The sequence below is a fragment of the Odocoileus virginianus genome, chromosome 16 (assembly GCF_023699985.2).
Source record: "Odocoileus virginianus isolate 20LAN1187 ecotype Illinois chromosome 16, Ovbor_1.2, whole genome shotgun sequence".
Lineage (NCBI taxonomy): Eukaryota > Metazoa > Chordata > Mammalia > Artiodactyla > Cervidae > Odocoileus > Odocoileus virginianus.
In genome coordinates this window covers 1,475,765-1,496,826 of record NC_069689.1, presented here as the reverse complement: position 1 = coordinate 1,496,826, position 21,062 = coordinate 1,475,765, and the positions used below count along the sequence as shown (strand labels likewise).

Genomic DNA, 21,062 nt, shown 5'->3' with positions numbered 1-21,062 from the left:
GGGGGGGGGGGGGGGTGGGGGGGGGGAGAGGGAGGGAAAAGGAAAAGCAGGCTGGGGAATTGGACAAACTCCGCGGCACTTCCGTGCGTCCTGGCTGGCCAGGGACGGCCCGGCTCCGCCCTCCCGCTGGCCTGGGACGCAGCAGCTCGGCTCCCGCCTACTCCTCTCTTTTCTCTTGTGGCGGGCGCCTTCTCTCACTCCCGGGGAGATCGGGATGCGAGAGCAAGGAGACGATCAATCGCGGACGAGAGGCAGCCTCCGGGGCCAGCCCCTAGGGCAGCCGCACCCCCTCAGCCTGTCCGCGCTCGCAGGGAGACACCTCTCGCCCCGAGGGGCTCAAGCGCCGCGCGGGGGAGCTCTCCAGCCGCCGCCTCGCCTCCCGGGCTCTGTCACCCTCTTGCCTTTTCCGTGACGCAAGTGAGGAAAGCTCTGAAAGTTTGCAACGTGCGAGGCTACAAGGAGAGCGCCAGAGCCAGGACGCGGGAGGAGGAGGAAGGGTGCGCGGAAACCCGCAGACTCCCGCTCCTGCTTCCCGCCCAGCCAGCGCTCCGGCGGGACGCGGCTGTGGCGCCGCCTGGGGATTGTTTTCTGGAGGGGGCCCCAGAGCCAGCGGTGCCCTCATGGAAAAAGCTTGAGCAGGCTGGGATACGGGCTGCTGCGGGTCCTTGTACCCTAGACGGACAGGGCCAAGAGAACCCCTGTCCTGGGCGACTCGCTTCAGAAAGCAAGACAAGACTCTGCACCTGTAGTGACGGGGAACTAGAGCAGGCACGATCAGGTTCCGTCGTGCTTTGGGCGGCTGGCGGAGACCAGCGTCTTGTGTCTTTGCTAACACCAAGAAGAAGAGGGGAATGGTCGGGTTGGGGCTCTGGGAGGAGGTAAAGGGGACTTGACCCTGGTCACTGAGTCTGCCAGACATTGTGCTGGGCACTGGGGATCACAGTACCACAAGGTAGTGGTGGTGCCTGCCCTGGAGAGTTTACAGTCTACCCTCTTGTCTTACAAGAAGAGTCTGCACATTGAAAGAGACCCTGATGCTGGGAAAGATTGAAGGCAGGAGAGGAAGGGGGTGGCATAGGATGAGACGGTTGGATGACATCACTGACCCCATGAACATGAGTTTGAGCAAACTCCAGGAGACAGTGAAGCACAGGAAAGCCTGGCATTCTGCAGTTCATGATGTACGGAAGAGTTGGACACGCCTGAGCGATCTAACAATAACAACTCTTGTCCTCTGTTCATTCATTCTGTCTTTGTCTCATTCATTTGATCCTGCACTCAAAGAAACATTAACTGAGCATTCTGTACCAGACCTCCTGGGCTACGAAGACGAATAAGGCGTTTTCCTCACCTACCGGGAAGTTCAGATGGATCAGGAAAATAAAGCCATGTTCCCTGCGCATTGTGGTCAGTGCCATGAAATGTGATTGGAAGGTCACCTATCCCAACCTGGGTTGAGCAAAGACCAAGGAACGCTTCCCAGAGGAGGAGTGTCAACTAGGAATTGGCACTTGCCATCTACCTATCTAACTCTGTAAGGATTAAAGCATGTGCTGCTGCAGCACTGACCTTCAACATCCCTGCAGGAGTTCAGGGTGGAAAGCAGAAATGAGGTACTCTATGCTCGGGGAAAAACAGGTCTTCAGAAAGATATTCTACTAAAACTAAAATCCTTAATGCTGATTAACAGAAGTTTCACAAGACCAGCAGAGACTTCCACAAAAAATATTTGCTTGATTACTCCCCCTTTACCAAAATCACATATATACTGTCCTGCCCCCCTGCCACCTCTGTGGAACAGTTTCTCAGAGCTATCTGAGGTGCTGTTTCCCAGGCTACAATCTGCATTTTGCCCCCAGATAAAACGTAACTTGCAACTCTCATGTTGTGCAATTTTTTTAAGTCGACAGGAGGTACCCAAGATGAACAAAGGTTTCAGCCCCTACTCCCCTTCCTGGCTATGCCGTGAGCCTTGTCTACCTCCTCTAACTAGAACCTCCTTCCCCCTCATGCTCATACTTCCCACTTGTTGTAGATTAACTGGCACAAGATGTTGCTGTAAACGTGGGCACCTTGGGCTGTTGTTTTAGTTTTTTTCTTTTAGCGGCTTAGCATGCAGCATCTTAGTTCCCCAACTAGGAATAGAACCCATGCCCCCTGCAGTAGAAGCACAGAGCCCTAACCCCTAAACTGCCAGGGAATTCCCCACCTTGGGTTGTTTTGAAGGGTGTAATTTGCAGGTTTCTGGCTCCAAAAGCCAATTTCACTGGTTCAGTGAGTAGATCCAATGCCCCACGCAGAGCTGGCATTTGACCAGAATAAAGGTTTATGTGTAAACCCCAGAAGTCCAGGTATTACTTTGCAAAAAGAAATTCAACTGTCCAGGCACACCTGAATTTATGCATCAATAGATCAAGGCAATTTGAGCTGCTCCCTGGGAAAACCAGTTACCAGAAGTTTGGTTCAGTGAAACTGAGTGCCCCAGGATAGGAGGAACCAATGGTTCTCTCGGCCAAGAAACCTTGAGGTCTGGTCCCCTCAACCATAGGTGCAGCCTTGATTCTAAGGACTCAGTTCAGCCTAGGATCACCAGGACCAGAGCCTGAATATGTTTCCTACAGCTGCTTTTGGGACACCCCTTTTCTGTGATCTCTCTTCTGTTTGCAGAATCTCTCTCCAAGCTTGGTTTAACAGAAGCAGCTACTCCCTTAGTGCTTGTTGAGTGCTAGACTGTTGTAAATGTTCTACCTTTATTAACTCACTTAGTAAAATCAATGGGATTTCTACTCACCCTACTAGTTGCTGTTCAGTCACTCAGTTGTGTCCAACTCTGTGACCCCATGTACTGCAGCATGCCAGGCTTCCCTGTCTTTCACTGTCTCCCAGCATTTGCTCAAACTCATGTCCATTGAGTTGATGAAGCCACCCAACCATCTCATCCTCTGTCACTCCCTTCTCCTCCTGCCCTCAAGCTTTCCCAGCATCAGGGTCTTTTCCAATGAGTTGGTTCTTCGCATCAGGTGGCCAAAGCATTGGAGCTTCAGTATCAGTCCTTCCAGTGAATATTCAGGATTAATTTCCTATAGGATTGACTGGTTTCATCTCCTCACTGTCCAAGGGACTCTCAAGAATCTTCTCCAACACCACAGTTTGAAAGTATCAGTTCTTCGGTGCTCAGCCTAACCCCTAGTCTAACCCCACCCCTCAGAGGGACCCACAGCCACCACCTTGATGGTATTTAGTTGGTTCCCAAACGCTTCAGTCACATATTTATAATTTTATTTATTTATTTTGGTTGTGCTAGGTCTTTGTTGCTGCACGCAGGCTTTCTCTAGTTGCAGCTAGTGGGGCTACTCTCTGGTTGTGGTGCACAAGCTTCTAGAGTGGTTGCAGTGGCCTCTCTTGTGGAGTACCAGCTCTAGAGCACAGGCTTAATAGCTGAGGCACACGGGCTTAGTTGCACCATGGCCTGTGAGATCTTCCCAGCTTAGGGATCAAACCCATAACTCCTGCATTGGCAGGTGGATTCTTTACCACTGAGCCACCAGGGAAGCCCAAGTCACATATTTATACACATTTACACCTTGGATTTATTTCCGTATTGTTGAGGGAGGTGGTGGTTTCTGTCTCACAGTAGCCACCCTATTTTCAGGTTCTTGAGGAAAACTCACTCTTAAGCTTCACCAAGATTTCCAGAACCTATATCTTCTATTCCCAACTCTCTTCAAACCTATGGGTAACAGGACCCACAGTTACCACTCTCAGGCAACTGCACTAACCTTTGTGGTTTCCCCACACTCTGCCCATTCCTTTGGGAAAATTTTTATTAAATTCTCCTTGTGTTATTCTAATTGGAGTGTGTTCTCTCTTTCCTGCTGCAACCCTGACTCAGACACAGGAAACAGCATCCATCTCCCATCCCAGCTTTCCTCCTTTAGGAAAGGAATCAGCAAGGGAGAACAATGGCCAGTGGTTTCCAGGCTGATTCTGCTGGTGGCTAGCATGGTAGACACACTGGACTTTTACTACAGAAATGCATTCAAGAGATGATGGAAGGCCTGAGATAATGGTCTGGGGAGAAGTAGATTTGGGATTTTATGGGGGTAGAACAGACTGGAATGACAACCAACAAGATGTTGATATTGAGGGAAGAGTCAATCCACACCTTTAAAAAATAGATTCTTGACTCCACTTCCCCCCCGCACCCCACCTCTGCTTTTTTTTTTTTTTTTTTTTTTGGCTGCATCAGGTCTTACTTGTGGCATGCAGGATCTTTGTTATGGCATGTTATGGGCTCCAGAGCACAAGGGCTCTGAAGTTGCTGCTTGAGGCCTTAGTTGCCCTGGGCACGTAAGATCTTAGTTCCCTAACCAGGGATCAAATTCGTGCCCCCTGCATTGTAAGGCAGATTCTTAACTACTGGACCATCTAGCAAGTCCCTTTATCTGCTCACCTTTGCAGCAAAGTCCTCAAAACAGCCATCTCTAACAGCTGTTTGCAACATTTTTCCTCCCTTTCTCTTCTTAAACCCCTCTAGCCATTCTTTCAATCTCACACTCCACTGAAACTCTTCTTATCAGTCATCAATGACCTAAAGGTTATTCTCAGCCCTTCTCTTGTACTTAGGCTCTCTGTAGCATTTGACCAGGTTGATCACTTCTTCCCCCTGGATACACTTTCTTCGTTTGCACTGGCCAGCCATACTCTCCTGGTTTCCCTTCTACCACACTGGTTCATCCACTTCTCTCCAATAATTCTGTTGTGTTTTTTTTGGGGGGGAATAATTTTTATTTTACATCTTTTTTACAAATACATCGAAGAAGCATGCAATGGTGCCAGCACTGGATGCAATCCTGGGCCATAGGTCTGCACACTCCTTTGCAACTGATCCTGTAACAGCAGAACCTTTCATCTTGTCTTTACTGTTTACTATGTGCTCAATTGCTCAGTCGTGTCAGACTATTTGTGACCGCATGAACTGTAGCCTGCCAAGCTCCTCTGTCCGTACACGAATAGGATACTGGAGTGGAATGCCATTTCCTCCTCCAGGGATTGTTTACTCTGACCCCTGCATTATCTTCAAAATAAAGAAACACACCATCTTTTCTCCAGTGTGAGTTTCATTGTCAAATTACCATCACTGGATGTACGTTCTTTCTCAGTTCTGATTTGCCTTTCTTGATTGTGGCCATCACCATGTCACCCACACCAGCAGCAGGAAGTCTGTTCAGTCATTCATTGATTGCCTTCACAAAGATGATATACAGATTTTTGGCTCCTGTGTTGTCAGCACAGTTGATCATGGTTCCAATTGGAAGACCCAAGGAAATCCAGAATTTCGCACCTTGCTTCGACATCTTGAATGCCGGAAAGGGACAAAAAGTCAATAATTCTTGACACCAGAGTGCCCACTAGTAGCGTGGTCCTCTTGTCTTTTTCTATTTTCACTTCTTTGACAATTTCACCCAGACTCATGACTTCAAACACCATCTTTCTGCCAATAATATCCCAAATTTTAAATCTTCAGCCCAGGCCTTTTTCTGGGCTGATACCAAACTGAGGGAACTCCCTGGTGGTCCAGTGGTTAGGACTTGATGCTTCCACTGCAGGGGGCATAAGTTCTATCCCTGGTTGGGGAACTAAGATCCTACATGCCTCGAGGTTTGGCAAAAAACAAAAATAAAAAATGAAACACTCGACTTACATGTCGTTCTCCTTGCCATCTCCCTTTGCATGTCTAGTAGACATCTCCAACTCAACATGTTCAAAGCTGAATTTCTGATCTTGCCACCCAAATCTGTTCTGTTTGGCAATTTCCCCCATCTCAAGCAGTAAGTACTTTCTGCCACTTGCTTAGGTCCCAAACTGGAGCCATCCTTTGCCCTTTCTCCTTATTCTGGAACTCCTCTCTCACTGGCATCTCACAACTGCTTTCCTGGTCCCAGCTACCACCCTTCTCACCTACATCACCACAACTTCCTAATGGCCTCTATGTTTCCACCTCTGCCTCCTGACAGTCTGTTCTCAACACAGCAGTCAGAGTGGTTCTTTTAAAACATAAGTTAGATGCTAGTTCTCAGTTCAAAACCCTCCAGTGTCCTCATCTCACTCAACCTAAAAACCAAAGACCTTAAGAGAGCCTGTGGAGCCTCTGTTATCTGAGCCCCCTTTCCTCACCTACTGACCCACTCTGCTCCAGCCAAGATGGCTTTGTTATTCCTCTTCTGAGATGCCAGGCACATTTCCATCTTAAGGCATTTGCACTCACTGCTTCCTCTTCCTCTAGATATCCACATGGCTAACCCACCATGAAATATTACCTTCTCAGTAAGACCTACCTTGACATGCCCTGTTTAAAATTACAGCCCATCCTCACCCCAAGCTTTATCTGGCTCAGTTTTGTTTCATGACACTTATCACCTGCTAACAAATATAATTTACTTATTTATTATGTTTATTGTCTGGGGAGAAGGGAGTTAACCAAGAGTCCTCCCACACACACCAAACAAAGGCTGAAGATGGAAGGGAGTGGGGCTGGGGGAATATGAAGGGTGGGGATGAAGTGCAAACTGGGAAAAGATATTTGCACACCATAGATAACTGGTTAAGGATTACTATCCAGAATACACAAAGCACACCTTCAAATAAAGTAGAAAGAAAGCAAACAATCTGTATGTTTCCTATTGCAGCTGCAACAAATTACCACAAACTTAGCGGCTTACAACAACACAGATTTATTCTTTCACTGTATTTGGGACCAGAAAACCAAACTGGATCTCACTGGGCTCAAATCAAGGTGTCAGCAAGGGCCATGTTCCTCCTGAAGACTCTAAATAAAAAAACCTTTTCTTTGCTTCTTCCCACTTCTAGAGGTTGCCCACACTCCTCTGCTCCTGACTCCCAAACATCCTCAAAGCCAGAAATCACACCTGAGACTTCTGCATGCATCATCATATATCCCCGACTCTTCTGCCTCCCTCTTCAATTCTAAGGACACTTGTGATTAATGAGACTAACTCAGTTAATCCAGGACAATGTCACTGTCTCAAAATCCTTAATCACATCTGCAAGATCCCTTTTCTCATATAAGGTAACATTCACAGGCTCTGGGTGGACATCTTGGGGGGTGGAGGGGTCACTATTCTACCTACCCCACAAACCAACAGAAAAATACACAAAGAGGCATTCCACAGAGGAAGAAACATATATGAAACCTTTATTCATCAGGAAATGCAAATTAAAATCATAGTGAAATACCATCACACACTCATCAGATTCACAAATATTTAAAAAGTCTACCAACCAAGCACTGTCAAGAATGAGGAGCAAAGGGAACTCTCATGTAGTGACAAAGGAATATAAATTGGTACAGCCCCTTTGGAAAACAATTTGACAACAGCTAGTAAAGCTGAGCCAGAGAAGGCAACAGCATCCCACTCCAGCACTCTTGCCTGGAAAATCCCATGGACGGAGGAGCCTGGTAGGCTGCAGTCCATGGGGTCGCAAAGAGTCGGACACGACTGAGCGACTTCACTCTCACATGTTGGAGAAGGAAATGGCAGCCCACTCCAGTGTTCTTGCCTGGAGAATCCCAGGGACGGCGGAGCCTGGTGGGCTGCCGTCTATGGGGTCGCACAGAGTCGGACACGACTGAAGCGACTTAGGAGCAGCAGCAGCAAAGATGAGCATGTATTTTACATGTTCACGTATCCTTTACAACTCAGTAATTCAACTTCAAGATGTATACTAGAAGCTACTGCATAGGTACAACAGGAAACCTACAGGAACACAGCACTGCTAAAAAATAGTCACTCCAAAAAAAAAAAAAAAATCCAACAGGAGACGGATTAATAAATTGGATAGAACCAAACAATGGTTTTTCTAGTAGTCATATATGGATGTGAGAGTTGGACCATAAAGAAGGCTGAGCTCTGAGGAATTGATGCTTTCAAACTGTGATGTTGGAGAAGACTCTTGAGAGTCCCTTGGACTACAAGGAGATCCAACCAGTCCATCCTAAAGGAAATCAACCCTGAATATTAATTGGAAGGACTGATGCTGAAGTTGAAGCTCCAATACTTTGGCCACCTGACTCAAAGAGCCGACTCATTGGGAAAGATGCTGATACTAGGAAAGATTGAAGGCAGGAGAAGGGAACAATAGAGGATGAGATGTCTGGATGGCATCATCAACTCAATGGACATAAGTTTAAGCAAACTCAAGGAGATAGTGAAGGAAAGGGAAGCCTGGCATGCTGTAGTCCGTGGGGTCGCAAAGAGTCGGACACAACTGAGCAAGTGAACGACAACAAAACAATGGAATATAATGCAGCAGTTTTTTAAAAAGCAACTGCAGCTATATATAAAAAATGCCATATGTGATATCATCTAAGCAACACTTCTCCAATATCATGCATGCAAATTACCTGGGGATCTGGTTAAATGCAGATTCTGATTCTTAAGTTCGGAATGGGGTCTGAAATTCTGCATTTTCAACAGCTCTCTGCTGATCCATGGGCTATGCTTCAAGTAAGAAAATTCTCAATATACTTAGGGATGCATAAAATGATAAAACTACTTTTCTTTTCAAACAAAAGGCAAAGATAAACACTAAATTCAGGACAACGGATATCTTTACCTCTGACTGGGACAGTGGTTGAATAGGTCCTGGTGATGCTTTCTTAAACTGGCTGTTGGGTCCACAAGTATTCTTTGTATCTCACATGTTACATATAGTATCGCCCGTATACAATATTGTATCTTTAAAAAAACAATGAAAAGCGTACAAAAATAAAATTATAGGCAAAGAAGCTAGGTGGCGTCAAAGTCTTGGGTAAATAAAGAAGTTACTCCTGTAGCGCTACACTAAACTAAAACAGATATAATTTGCAGAAAAAGTGTTGTCTGTTCACTAAATACTCCAGAAATCCAACCTGCCAGGCTAATTCTTTTCAGCCCGGATTAAAGAGTAAGGATTTGTACTATCCAAGTTTTTCAAATTTAGTGGATTTTATGAATCACCTGGCATTCTTGTTAACAATACAGATTTCCAAGTGACTCCAGTGTAGATCCTGATTCTGGGTGTGCAGGAAGTAGCCTGGGAATCAGTACTGAATTCAAGCCCCAATTGGTAGGGTGAAAAAGCTCCGCCCGCCTCGTAATGGATTTGCGGTTAGTAGGCTGTGGGGGATACTCGATCAGCCCCTGTCGGCTCCGAGAAGCCCCCACACGGTGCGAAGACAGCCCCCTACCCAGCCCCCCCCCCCGCCCCCCGCCACAGTTAGCACAGTAAATCCATATTAGCGCGGCGGTCACCCCTCTTTCCCGGAGCTATCCTCTTTGGCTCTTCTGGAAGAAGCTCTCCAGAGAGGCCCTGAATGACAGAAACCTAAACAAGAGGAAATAATTACAGCACTAGGTAATTAATTCTCAGCAACTTAAAACCTCGCAGGCTCGCCTCGGAGGCCGCCTCTCCCACCAACGGCCTCTCCGGGCGTTTCTTCCCTCCGCCTCCCTCAGAAAACGCGGAGAAGAAACGCGAGATACGAACACGGGGCGTGGCCTCATCCTGACCAATGGAAATGGGAGGCCTGGCCCTGAGTCTTCCTTTCATTGGCGCAGGATCCCCAAGGCGAGGCGGAAGCCGCGCGGCAGCCTGAATGCGCGCGGAGCCTCCGGACCGGCAGCGTTTGAGCCGCCATCATGGTGCGGAAGCTTAAGTTTCACGAGCAGAAGCTGCTGAAGCAGGTGGACTTCCTGAACTGGGAGGTCACAGACCACAACCTGCATGAGCTACGCGTGTTGCGGCGTTATCGGCTGCAGCGGCGCGAGGACTATACGCGCTACAACCAGCTGAGCCGTGCTGTGCGCGAGCTGGCCCGGCGCCTGCGCGATCTGCCGGAGCGTGACCCGTTTCGCGTGCGCTCCTCGGCCGCGCTGCTGGATAAGCTGTATGCGCTCGGCTTAGTGCCCACGCGGGGGTCGCTGGAGCTCTGCGATTTCGTCACGGCCTCGTCCTTTTGCCGCCGCCGCCTGCCCACGGTGCTGCTTAAGCTGCGCATGGCTCAGCACCTCCAGGCCGCTGTGGCATTCGTGGAGCAGGGCCACGTGCGCGTGGGCCCCGACGTGGTCACAGACCCCGCCTTCCTTGTCACGCGAAGCATGGAGGACTTTGTCACCTGGGTTGACTCGTCCAAGATCAAGCGGCACGTGCTGGAGTACAATGAGGAGCGTGACGACTTCGATTTGGACGCCTAGCGGATGTCCCCTCGCCAGGACTGCATTTTGTAGATGGGGAAGCTGAGACACAAGCTTGAGATTCTGTGAAGGCGCGTCTCCGCAAGAGTGTATCAGCCAGTCGTCGGTTCTTAGAACTTGCCTCCTCAGCTACAGGCCACGCGCGGAGCCAAAGGGTACGCCCTTTTCCACGAAATTTTCTTAGCTCTTGGACAATTGGTAATTCAGTGACTGCCGTAAGAAACAATAGGAAGCGGTTTTGTGCTGCACTGGGGAATTGTTATGTTCTTGTACCTGAAACATTGCGGTGTGAATGCAAGGACTTGGGATGGGGGAGGGCCTACCCTCGCCCCCAGCTTTCCTTTCGTTTCTTTGTAACAGGAAGTGTGGTTTAATTTATTTAACTCGAATCCTTGCTCTTGTTCCTGATTAAACTATATAGATGTTGTAGAGGTTGGTCTCAAGTTTTCATAAAATGGATAAGATTTTAGTGTTCAAGGTTCTTTCTCTTGTTTAAAGGAATGCTCTCCTAATGCCAATAAATGACCTACCTGCTTTTTAAGTGCAAATTTTTGTCTGGGTTTGTCACATAGAGTCGCATCTATAGGTCTCCCTGAATTCAGGAACCCACAGAAGAATAGTGATGGCAGTGAGCTGCCTGTGGGTTGAGACCTGCCCTGGGTTCCACGTGTGGGGGTTGCAGGATGTTGTACAGGGCTGGGCAGATTTGTCAGTTTACTGATCCCTTCCTCAGAATGAGTGTTTTGGCAGAACTCTTCCCCACAGGACTTCCTGTTACTATTCCAGCCTCAGGAAATACCATATTAAAGGGCTAAAGTGTTTGCTTGCCTAAGGAAATAATCACCCTGTAGCTTGTTCATCTAGTGGTTAGAGTAGCCCAGGAGGATCTTGGAAAATTCTTAGGAATGGAGCCCTCAGGAGGCCCCAGGGCTGCCTGCCCAGAGCAGCAGCTCCACAGCTACTATCCATCACAGCCTGCCATCACTACCTGCCCAGCCTTTAATTTAGAGAAAGGTTAATTGCCCAATTAGAGTGGGTTTTATTGAGGGACAGAAAGGATGAATTGGGAGTCAGGGAGCCAAGCCTGATGACAATTGAAGAACATGAAGGGAGAGGGTCTGTTCTAATGCTGCCGGCTCACTGGAAGGAAGCCTACCTCATTTACTCAATACCACTACAAGGAAAATAATAGAATGCCAAGACCATTGGGTTGCTTTTACCTGTACCATTTCCATTTCCCCAGGTGTAAGGCAACATTTGGTGAAGAAACAAGGTGACACTGGAGATGACAATAATAGCAGATGCTTCTACTGTATGTGAGACAATTAGTGCATTACGTATCTTAATCTATTTAATCCAACAATTCAATGATGTGGGGAGCCCAGTTCTCTACTTTTCAAATAAGGGAACTGAGGCAGAGATGGATCAAACTACCCCAGATTGCATAGCCAATTAAGTGGTGGAGCTGGAATGCTTCTAAAGAAGACTCATGCGGGGACTTCCCTGGCAAGCCAGTGCTTAAGACTCTGTGCTTCCAATGCAGGGGGCGCTGGTTCGATCCCTGGTCGGGAACAAGGATGTCCCATGGCACAGGGCATGTCCAAACAAAAAAAAAAGTGCAAACATTGTCACAGCCAGCCCTTGGGAAACATCACGGTTTAGAGAGAGTTCCTGAACCTGAGTTTCCAAGCCAGCAGAGAAGCAGCAGCTCTAGACAATATGGTTGGTCCCCAAGAGGGTGTAAAGGTTTGAATTGAACAAGGAGCAGGCATTAAGTTGCCACGGTTTGACTAACATTCATTGAGGTCCTGTCTGTGTTAGGCTGCCATTTCTTTTCCTAACAACTCTTACAGGTAGGTGGTGGTATTTACACATTTTCAGTTTGGCAAACAAATTTGGGAGAACTTGTCCAAAGCTGGGGTTCGGGTCTAGGCTCATGCAGCTCCAAAGACCGTATTCCTCTCAGTGCCATTCCTTTAAGAGAGGAAGAAGAAAGAATCCCACTCCTCCGCTCTGGTGGCTGGGCAGAATCTCTTTTTTTGAGGAGTGTCCTCAGTGATCTTAGAATTAAGGATCTTATAGGGGAGAATTTGGTGGTTCTAGAAAGTGGAAACTGCCTGCAGCCCTCCAACTCTCACTAGACCCCACAGGGCAAGGCAGACTGGTCCCTTTGGTGTAGTTGAATCCTGCCCTTAGCACTCAAGCAGATACAGATACAACTTCAAAGTTCTCATGAAGGAAACGGTTTAGAAAGTTAGGAGTAAAATTCAAGATTCTTTAGAAAAGCTATTTCTTCTCTCTTTGGGGGGAAAGAGCGGAAAGAAATAACTTACCAGAACCTGTAACCAGAAACTTAGGGCTTAAAAAACAAACCAAAAAAAACCCCTGCAAGACTAGTGATTCAGAAGGCCACCAGGTCTGTGCCCAACTAGCTGTGTAATGATTATTTCACTTGGCCTCTATGTGCCTCCATTTTCCTTGTCACAAATATGGTGATATAGAGGGGGGAAATAATGGAAAATTATTATTTAATGGGTCCAGAATTTCTGATTGGGGCAATGAAAAAAAATTGGAAATAGATAGTGGTAATGGTTGTACAACATTGCAAATATAATACCACTGAATTGTACACTTAAAGATGGCTGAAATGACAAATTTTGTTATACACACACACACACACACACAGACACACACCTGGAGAAGGAAATGGCAACCCACTCCAGTATTCTTGCCTGGGAAATCCCATGGACAGAGGAGCCTGGCAGGCTACAGTCCATAGGGTCATAAAGAGTCGGACACAACTTAGTGACTAAACCACCACCATATACATACCAGTTTATAAAAATGAAAAGGGAGATGGGTAATAATAGTACTGACATTAAAAATTATAGAGAGGAATAAATGGCTTAATTCCTATAAAGCCCTGACAGAAGTTCCTGGCATGTGAGCTGAGCTCCCATCCTCTTTCCCCAGGTCACAGAAGTACAGGGAGATAAACATATTACACAAAAAAGCCTAATGGATTAAAAATTGTGCCCCTGGAGAAAAAAATGGCAACTCACTCCAGTATTCTTTCTTGGAGAATTCCATAGACAGAGGAGCCTGGCGGGCTACAGTCTGTGAAGTGGCAAGAGTCAGACGACTGAGCAACTAAGCAACAAGTTTATGACTTGCCAGGCAACAAACTGATGCACCCAAAGGAGCAACATCCCAAACACACTCAACAACAACTACAATATAAATTTTCTTATCTGTGACCTCTAGTTTGACAGAATGGCTCCAGATTAAACTTGTAAAAAATTTAATTTTTCATGTTCTCTCTGCTGCCTTTGATTAGTCCTCAACTCTCTTCCCACTTACTTGCCTATTTTTGGTGGGGCTTTGAAACATGTCTTTCTTAACACAGTGACTTGGAGAAATTTCCAATGTAGTTCTTTCTTTTTGGAAAGAATAACATCTCACTGGTACATCAGGTCATTTTATCATCATATGGCTCTATTATTTTCTTGAGTCTTTCCAACTGACTGCTACTGCACCCTATGGCAACAGCCCCACAATCCAAACCTCTGGAAACTGACCAAGAATTTGGAATCAAGCATGCTAAGGAGGAAACTGAAACTTATAGAAAATATAATGGGCATTCTGTCTCTGCTCTCAACCATAGCGAAGTAGAGAAGATTCTGTGGTAATTCAGTTCAGTTCAGTCACTCAGTCATGTCCGACTCTTTGTGACCCCATGAACCACAGCACGCCAGGCCTCCCTGACATCACCAACTCCCGGAGCTTACTCAAACTCATGTCCATCGAGTCGGTGATGCCATCCAACCATCTCATCCTCTGTTGTCCCCTTCTCCTCCTGCCCTCAATCTTTCCCAGCATCAGGGTCTTTTCAAATGAGTCAGCTCTTCGCATCGGGTGGCCAAAGTATTGGAGTTTCAGCTTCAACATCAGTCCTTCCAATGAACACCCAGGACTGATCTCCTTTAGGATGGACTGGTTGGATCTCCTTGCAGTCCAAGGGACTCTCAAGAGTCTTCTCCAACACCACAGTTCAAAAGCGTCAATTCTTCAGCGCTCAGCTTTCTTTAGAGTCCAACTCTCACATCCATACATGACCACTGGAAAAAACATAGCCTTGACTAAGCGGACCTCTGTTGGCAAAGTAATGTCTCTGCTTTTAAATATGCTATCTAGGTTGGTCATAACTTTCCTTCCAAGGAGTAAGCATCTTTTAATTTCATGGCTGCAATCACCATCTGCAGTGATTTTGGAGCCCCAAAAAAATCTGACACTGTTTCCACTGTTTCCCCATCTATTTCCCATTTAATCACAAATAAGCTTCCTCCCACCTCAGAGCCTTGTTTGCTCATCTGTGAAATGAAGATAATGTGACAATATCACAAAGCCCTTTAATGAGCTTGTGTGCCCAGATGGACTCTTGGGCAGGCCTCACTGTCAAGGGATGTCCAAGAGACTCTGGCTGGATCTGAAGAGTCAAAACAATAGGATTGGGACTTCCCTGGCAGCCCAGTGGTTAAGGCTTATGAGCTTCCAACCCAGGGGCCGTGAATTCGATCCCTGGTTGGGAAATTACGATCCCACATGTCCTGTGGCATAGCCAAAAAAAAATTACAGAACCAAGCTGACCTGGGAACATTGTGGATAAAAGCAGGTCCCAGGCTGCCATTCCGTCTGAGGCCTTTGCACGTGATTTTTCACGTGAGCTACGTCAAGGTAAAAATGTCTCTGACCACAGTAGTCAAGAGCGACTGAGGGTTTGGGGGCTGTACAAGCCGGAGGAGTAGCAACAAAAGGAAAGAAGAGAGCCCAGGCCTCAGTCTGTAAGTACTTAGGTCAGAGCTTTTGGCACTGCCCAGTTCTGTGCCTGCTTAGTCACATGCAACTCTGGTCTGAGGAATTTTTTTTTTAATTTATTTATTTTTAATCAAAGGATAGTTGCTTCACATTATTGTGTTGGATTGGTCTGGCCAATTTCTGTATCAGTTATCTATTGCCTCAATAACGGTGTATAACAAACCCAACCCGAGACTCAGAGTTTAAAACAGTAGGCATTTATTTAGCTCATGAATTTGCAGGTCACCTGACACTTCAGATCTTTGCTGGGCTCACTTAGATTTTGTGATTGAATGTGTATTGGATTAATGACTCTGCTGACTTTGACTATGCTGTCTCTTAAGTCTGGGGGTAGGCTGGCTGGTTGTCAGCCGATTTAGGATGCCTTGGCTGTGAAAACTTGCAACTTCACTGAGATGCATTTGTCTTATCCCCCTGCAGCAGCAGTTAACTTGCATGGTATTTTAATATTAGTCTCAAGTTGCCTGTGGCTAGTGTGACTGCCCAAGAGTGTGGCTCAGGCATGATGGAAAATGAGCTGTGTCACCACCATGAGACCTAGGGTGAGGCCTTGCACACAGTAGATGCTTAATAACTGCTTCAAATTTAGCCTCTTTGTAGTGACCAGCTGGGCTGGATCAAGGTGAGGCAAAGGAGGGACTTCCCTAGTGGTCTAGTGAGCTCCCAATGCAGGGAGAACAGGTTTGATCCCTGTTCAGGGAACTAAGATTCTGCATGCCTCACATCTCAGCCTTAAATGTGGGCTTCCCATGTGGCTCAGTGGTAAAGAAACCACATGCCAAGCAGAAGACACAGGTTTGATCCCTAGGTTGGGAAAATCCCCTTGAGAGAGAAATGGCAACCCACTCCAGTATTCTTGCCTGGAAAATCCCATGGACAGAAGAGCCTGGCGGGCTATGGTCCATAGGGTCAAAAAGAGTTGGACACGACTTAGCAACTAAACAACAACAGGGAACTGTATCCTGCATGCTGCAACTAAGATCTGGTGCAGCCATATAAATTTTTTTTTTTTTAAAAAAGGGGAGAAGGCACCCAGGGCACTTGCTTGACCCCAAAAATGAGCACCTGCTTAAATTTTGCACCCTTCATTTGTCTCTCCTTAACTCCTGCCCTGGTGATAGGCATGGTGCTCTCAAAGCTCGTGAAAAATTAGTACAGAGAAGTCACAGTCCCTATCTGAAGAAGACAGAGGCTACAGTAAGCTTGCTGTTTACATCTCTGGACTCACTAGCAGCTGAGGGTTTGGGAGCTGAGCAAGCCAGAGGAGTATCTAACAGGCCTCACTCTGGGTCTCCCAGGGTCTGGTCATTCTGAACCATTATCACACCATTTGTCATAGCCACTTCCCACTGGTATTATGGTATAGTAAAGAATTTAACTTAGGGGACTTCCATGGTGGTTCAGTGGCTAACACTCTGTGTTCCCAATGCCAGGGCCCTGGGTTCAATCCCTGGTCAGGAAACTAAATCCTACAAACCACAACTAAGAGTTCTCATGCTGCAACTAAAAAAAAAAAAAAAAACAACCCCACATGTCACAACGAGTAAAGATCCATCATAGCTAAAATAAACAAACAAATATTAAAAAAAAATAGAATATAACTTGGCCCCAAAAGGTTCTGGGAGGTAATCCCTAAACTTTTGGACCGTCATGTCTGATAAGAGTGTCTTTGCCTGGTGCCCTTGGCACAGATAACAGCAGTGTGAGTTAGGCTGGGGCTCTGAGCCACACCATGATGAAGGGTGGGAGTTTTGGAGCAATAGTTGGAGTCTTGAAGGGGCTGAAAACTGCCCTGAGGTGGACAGTTAACCATTTATTTTTTAATTTATTTATAATTGAAGGATAATTGCTTTACAATGTTGTGTTGATTTCTGCCATACCTCAACATGGATCAGCCATGGGTATACATATATCTCCTCCCTCTTGAACCTCCCTCCCACCTCCCACCCTTCCCACCCCTCTAGGTTGTCAGAGAGCACCAGTTTGAGCCCCCTGAGTCATATAGCAAATTCCAACTAGCCATCTGTTTTGACAGTTAACCATTTCTATGTAATGGAGCCCCAGTAAAGACTCTGGCCTGGTGATCTTCTCTGGGGGGCAGCATTCTGTGCATATTGTCATCCATGGAAGCTAGCGGAAGAATGCTGTCCTGACCTCATAGGGAGAGGACAGTGGAAAATCTTAGATCTGGGCTTCTTCCCTTGGGTTACTTTATGTTTATTTTTTTATGGCTGTGCTGGATTTTCCCTGCTGCTTGAGGGCTTTCTCTAGTTGTGTCGAGAAGGGGCTACTCTCTAGTTGTGGTGTGCGGGCTTCTCATGGCTGTGGTTTCTCTTGTTTCAGAGCACCGGTTCTAGGGCATGCTGGATTTAGTAGCTGCAGCTCATAGGCTCCAGAGTGTGGGCTTCAGTAGTTGTGGTGCATGGGCTTAGTTGTCTGAATTACGTGGTATCTCTCCAGAGCCCGGATCAAATCCATGTCCCCTGCATTGGCAGGCAGACTCATCCACTGTACCAACAAAGACGTCCCCTCCTGCCTGTTTTAAGTTAGGTCTTTTTGGTTGAGCTGCAGTTCTTTTTTGTATTCTGGATATTAGCCTTTTGTCAGATATTTGATTTACAAAATTTTCTCTGTAGGTTGTCTATTCACTCTTGACAAGGTCCTTGTTTATTTTTGCTTTCTGGGTTTTTTTTGGCCATGCCATGCAGCTTTAGGGAAAATTAGTTCCCCAATCAGGATTGAACCTGGGCCCCTGGGAGTGGAAGCACAGAGTCCTAATCACTGGACTGCCAGGGAATTCCCCATAGTGTCTTTTGATGTACAGAAGTTTTTACTTTTGATGTAGTCCAATTTATCTACTTTTTTCTTCTGTTGCCTGTGCTTTCGGTGTCATAACCAAGAAACCACTGGCAAATTCAATGTCATAAAGATTTTCCCTTGTGGTTTCTTCTACAAGTTTTACAGTTTCATTTGTTTCAGTTTTGATTCTTTTTTTTTTTTTCCAGTTCTAGTTATTAAGTTTTTAAAATATGTTTATTTATTTTGGCTGTGCTGGGTCTTCCTTGCTGCTCAAGCTTTTCTTTAGTTGTGGCAAGCAGGGGCTACTCTCTGGTTTCAGTGCACAGACTTCTCACTGTGGCTTCTCTTGTTGGGGAGCACAGGCTCTAGAGCCTGCAGGCTTCAGTAACTGCAGCTCCCAGGTTCCATAGCACAGGCTCAATAGTTGTGGGCCACTGGCTCAGTTGCTCCGTGGCACATGGGATCTTCCCAGATCAGGGATCGAACCCATGTCTCCTGTATTGACAGGTGAATTCTTTACCACCGAGCCACTATCAAAACCCCAGTCACTTATTTACATACATATGCACCTTGGATTTGCTTCCTGCTGGCTCCAAGTCCCATACACTTACAGCTTAGACTAATTCTCAACTTGAGCAGGCATCAGAATCACCCGGAGGGCTCGTGAAAACAGATGCTGCCCATTCCTTCTGAGTTTCTGATTTAAGAGGTCTGGAGTGGGCCTGAGAATTTGCTTTTTTTTTTTTTTTTTGGTCATGTCTCGAAGCTTGTGGGATCATAGGCAGTGAAAGATTGAAGTTCTAACAGATTTCTCAGGTGGTCCAGTGGTTGGGAGTCTGCCTGCCAGTTTGATCCCCAGTACGGGAAGATGCTAAAGTTCCAATACTTTGGCCACCTGATGTGAAGAGCCAACTCATTAGAAAAGACCCTGATGCTGGGAAAGCCTGAAGGCAGGAGGAGAAGGGGACGAGAGTGATAGTCGACACGATTGAGTGACTAAACTGGGAAGATTCCACATGCCTCAGGGCAACTAAGCCGGTGGGCTGCAACTACTGAGCCTGCGTGCCCTAAAGCCCAAGTTCTGCAACAAGAGAAGCCAACGTAATGAGAGTAGCCCCTGCTTGCCACAACTTGCCGCCACTCACAGTGATGAAGACCCAGCACAGTCAATAAACAACAAAAATAAATCAAAATAGAAAAAACAAACCTCAAGAGTCCTAACCACTGGCTGTTTGGTTGCTCAGTTGTGTCTGACTCTTTGTGACCCCATGGACTGCAGCTCACCAGGCTTCCTTGTCCTTCACCATCTCCTAGAGCTTGCTCAGACTCATGTCCATGGAGTCAGTGATGCCATCCAACCATCTCATCCTCTGTTGTCCTCTCCTCCTTCTGCCATCCATCTTTTTCAGCATCAGGGTCTTTTCCAATGAGTCCCATCAGGTGGCCAAAGTACTGGAGCTTCAGCTTCAGCATCAGTCCTTCTAACAAACATTCAGGATTTATTTCCTTTAGGATTGGCTGGTTTGACCTTGCAGAGTAAAGATTAGGACTTTGGAATCGGTGGGGCCTGGATTAAAATCCTCACCCCATTGCTTTCTGGCTGTACATAACTTGGACAAGTTGTTTCAAGCCCTTTAATCTGGGGAAGCACTGTTGTCTGCAGGGAAGACATCCTCTTAGGCTAATCTGGGGTTGATTTATTTATGATGTAAGTAAATCAGTAAGGGGAAGATTATCTTTTTGTTATTGTTTTGTTTTCTGGCTGAATCATGCAGCATGGAGAACTTCCCTTACCAGGGGTCAAACCCACGCCCTTACCCCCTCCACAGTGGAAGCAATATCTTTTTAAAAAAATATATATTTACTTATTTGGCTGTGCTGGGTCTTAGATGTGGCACTTGGGACCTTTACCTGCAGCCTGTGGGATCTAGTACCCTGACCAGGGATCAAACTCAGGTCCCCTGCATTGGGAGCATGGAGTCTTAGCCACTGGACCACTAGGGAAGTCCTGGAAGCAGAGTCTTAACCACTGGACCACCAGGGAAGTTGGAGAAAGGGTTATCTTATTAGAAGAAGTTAAATACAAACAAAACATTTTTGAGGACAGCCTGTGCCAGGTACTGTTCTAAAGACTTTACCTGGAATAACTCACTTAACTATAATAATCTTATGAGATAGGTGCTATTAGCCACATTTTACAAAATGGGAAACTGAGGCATATGGGAGATGAAATAAACATGCAGGCCCCAGAGCCAGCAAGTAACTGAGTTAAAATTTAGACCCAGGCCATCCAACTCCAGCGCCTAAAACCTTAATCACTCTTACATGCTTCCTGCAACCCAGAGCTGAGCCCCAGGAACCATGTTGGGATGGAGAAGAGGTTTGCCATGTCCCAGAACTTTATAGTCTCCTATGACTGAGTTTCTGCATCCTGGCTCATGGGACCCCTCCCACTGATACACAACTTTGTCACGCTCTCAGTTCAACTTCTCCTTCCTGCCACAAACAGTTGAAAAGGTCCTCTCCTGCAGGTGTCTCCAAGTGGGCAGTGAGAAGCACCGGTCCTTAAGATGGCGTAGGTGATGGCCTGAGTGAGTTATTTCAACTCCACAGTCTCAGTTTCCCCTTCCAGGCCTTAAACAATATTGAATTATATAGGGGAAAGCAGTTCCCTTTTCAGTTTCAGTAACTTCAAGGGGAAAGTTTTCGCTGGGGGCTAGATTTTTACACATGTATAATTCTTAGAGACATCTTCCTTTTAAGGACAGTAAGCCCTCTTGGTTTCTCTTCTAGACTATATCCCCAATCCAGCCCTTCCGATAATGTCCACGGCCACAGCTTGAGTGCAAGTGCTGCTTACTGACCTCCTGACCTCCATGCTTGCTTGGCTGAATTCAGTTCTCTATCCAATAGCCAGCGTACTCTCTCTGCAACTCAAATTTGATTATGTTACAGCTGTTTAAAAACCTTTGTCTTTAACGGAGGTAAAACCCGAACTCCTTTTGGCCCACAGGCCTGTGTCCCGCCTGCCTCTATGACTCCCTCTGTCTCCCTCTGCTTCCCCCTCCTGCTGGCTTTCTGTCTGTTGTTGTTGTTCAGTCACCCAGTCGTATATGACTCTTGGCGACCCCG

General features: G+C 46.6%; 1 protein-coding gene across 1 annotated transcript; it reads left to right on the top strand.

Moving 5' to 3' along the window:
- Window positions 1–9,593: 9,593 nt before the first annotated feature.
- IMP3 (IMP U3 small nucleolar ribonucleoprotein 3) lies at window positions 9,594–10,797 on the top strand. Its single transcript, XM_070477591.1, has one exon. It carries the CDS (start codon window positions 9,702–9,704, stop codon window positions 10,254–10,256), a length of 555 nt encoding a protein of 184 aa, XP_070333692.1. The 5' UTR covers window positions 9,594–9,701; the 3' UTR covers window positions 10,257–10,797.
- The last annotated feature ends 10,265 nt before the right edge of the window (window positions 10,798–21,062 follow it).

Coding starts and splice junctions, on each gene's coding strand:
- IMP3 (XM_070477591.1), top strand. CDS start 9,702: ATGGTGCGGAAGCTTAAGTTTCACGAGCAGAAGCTGCTGAAGCAGGTG.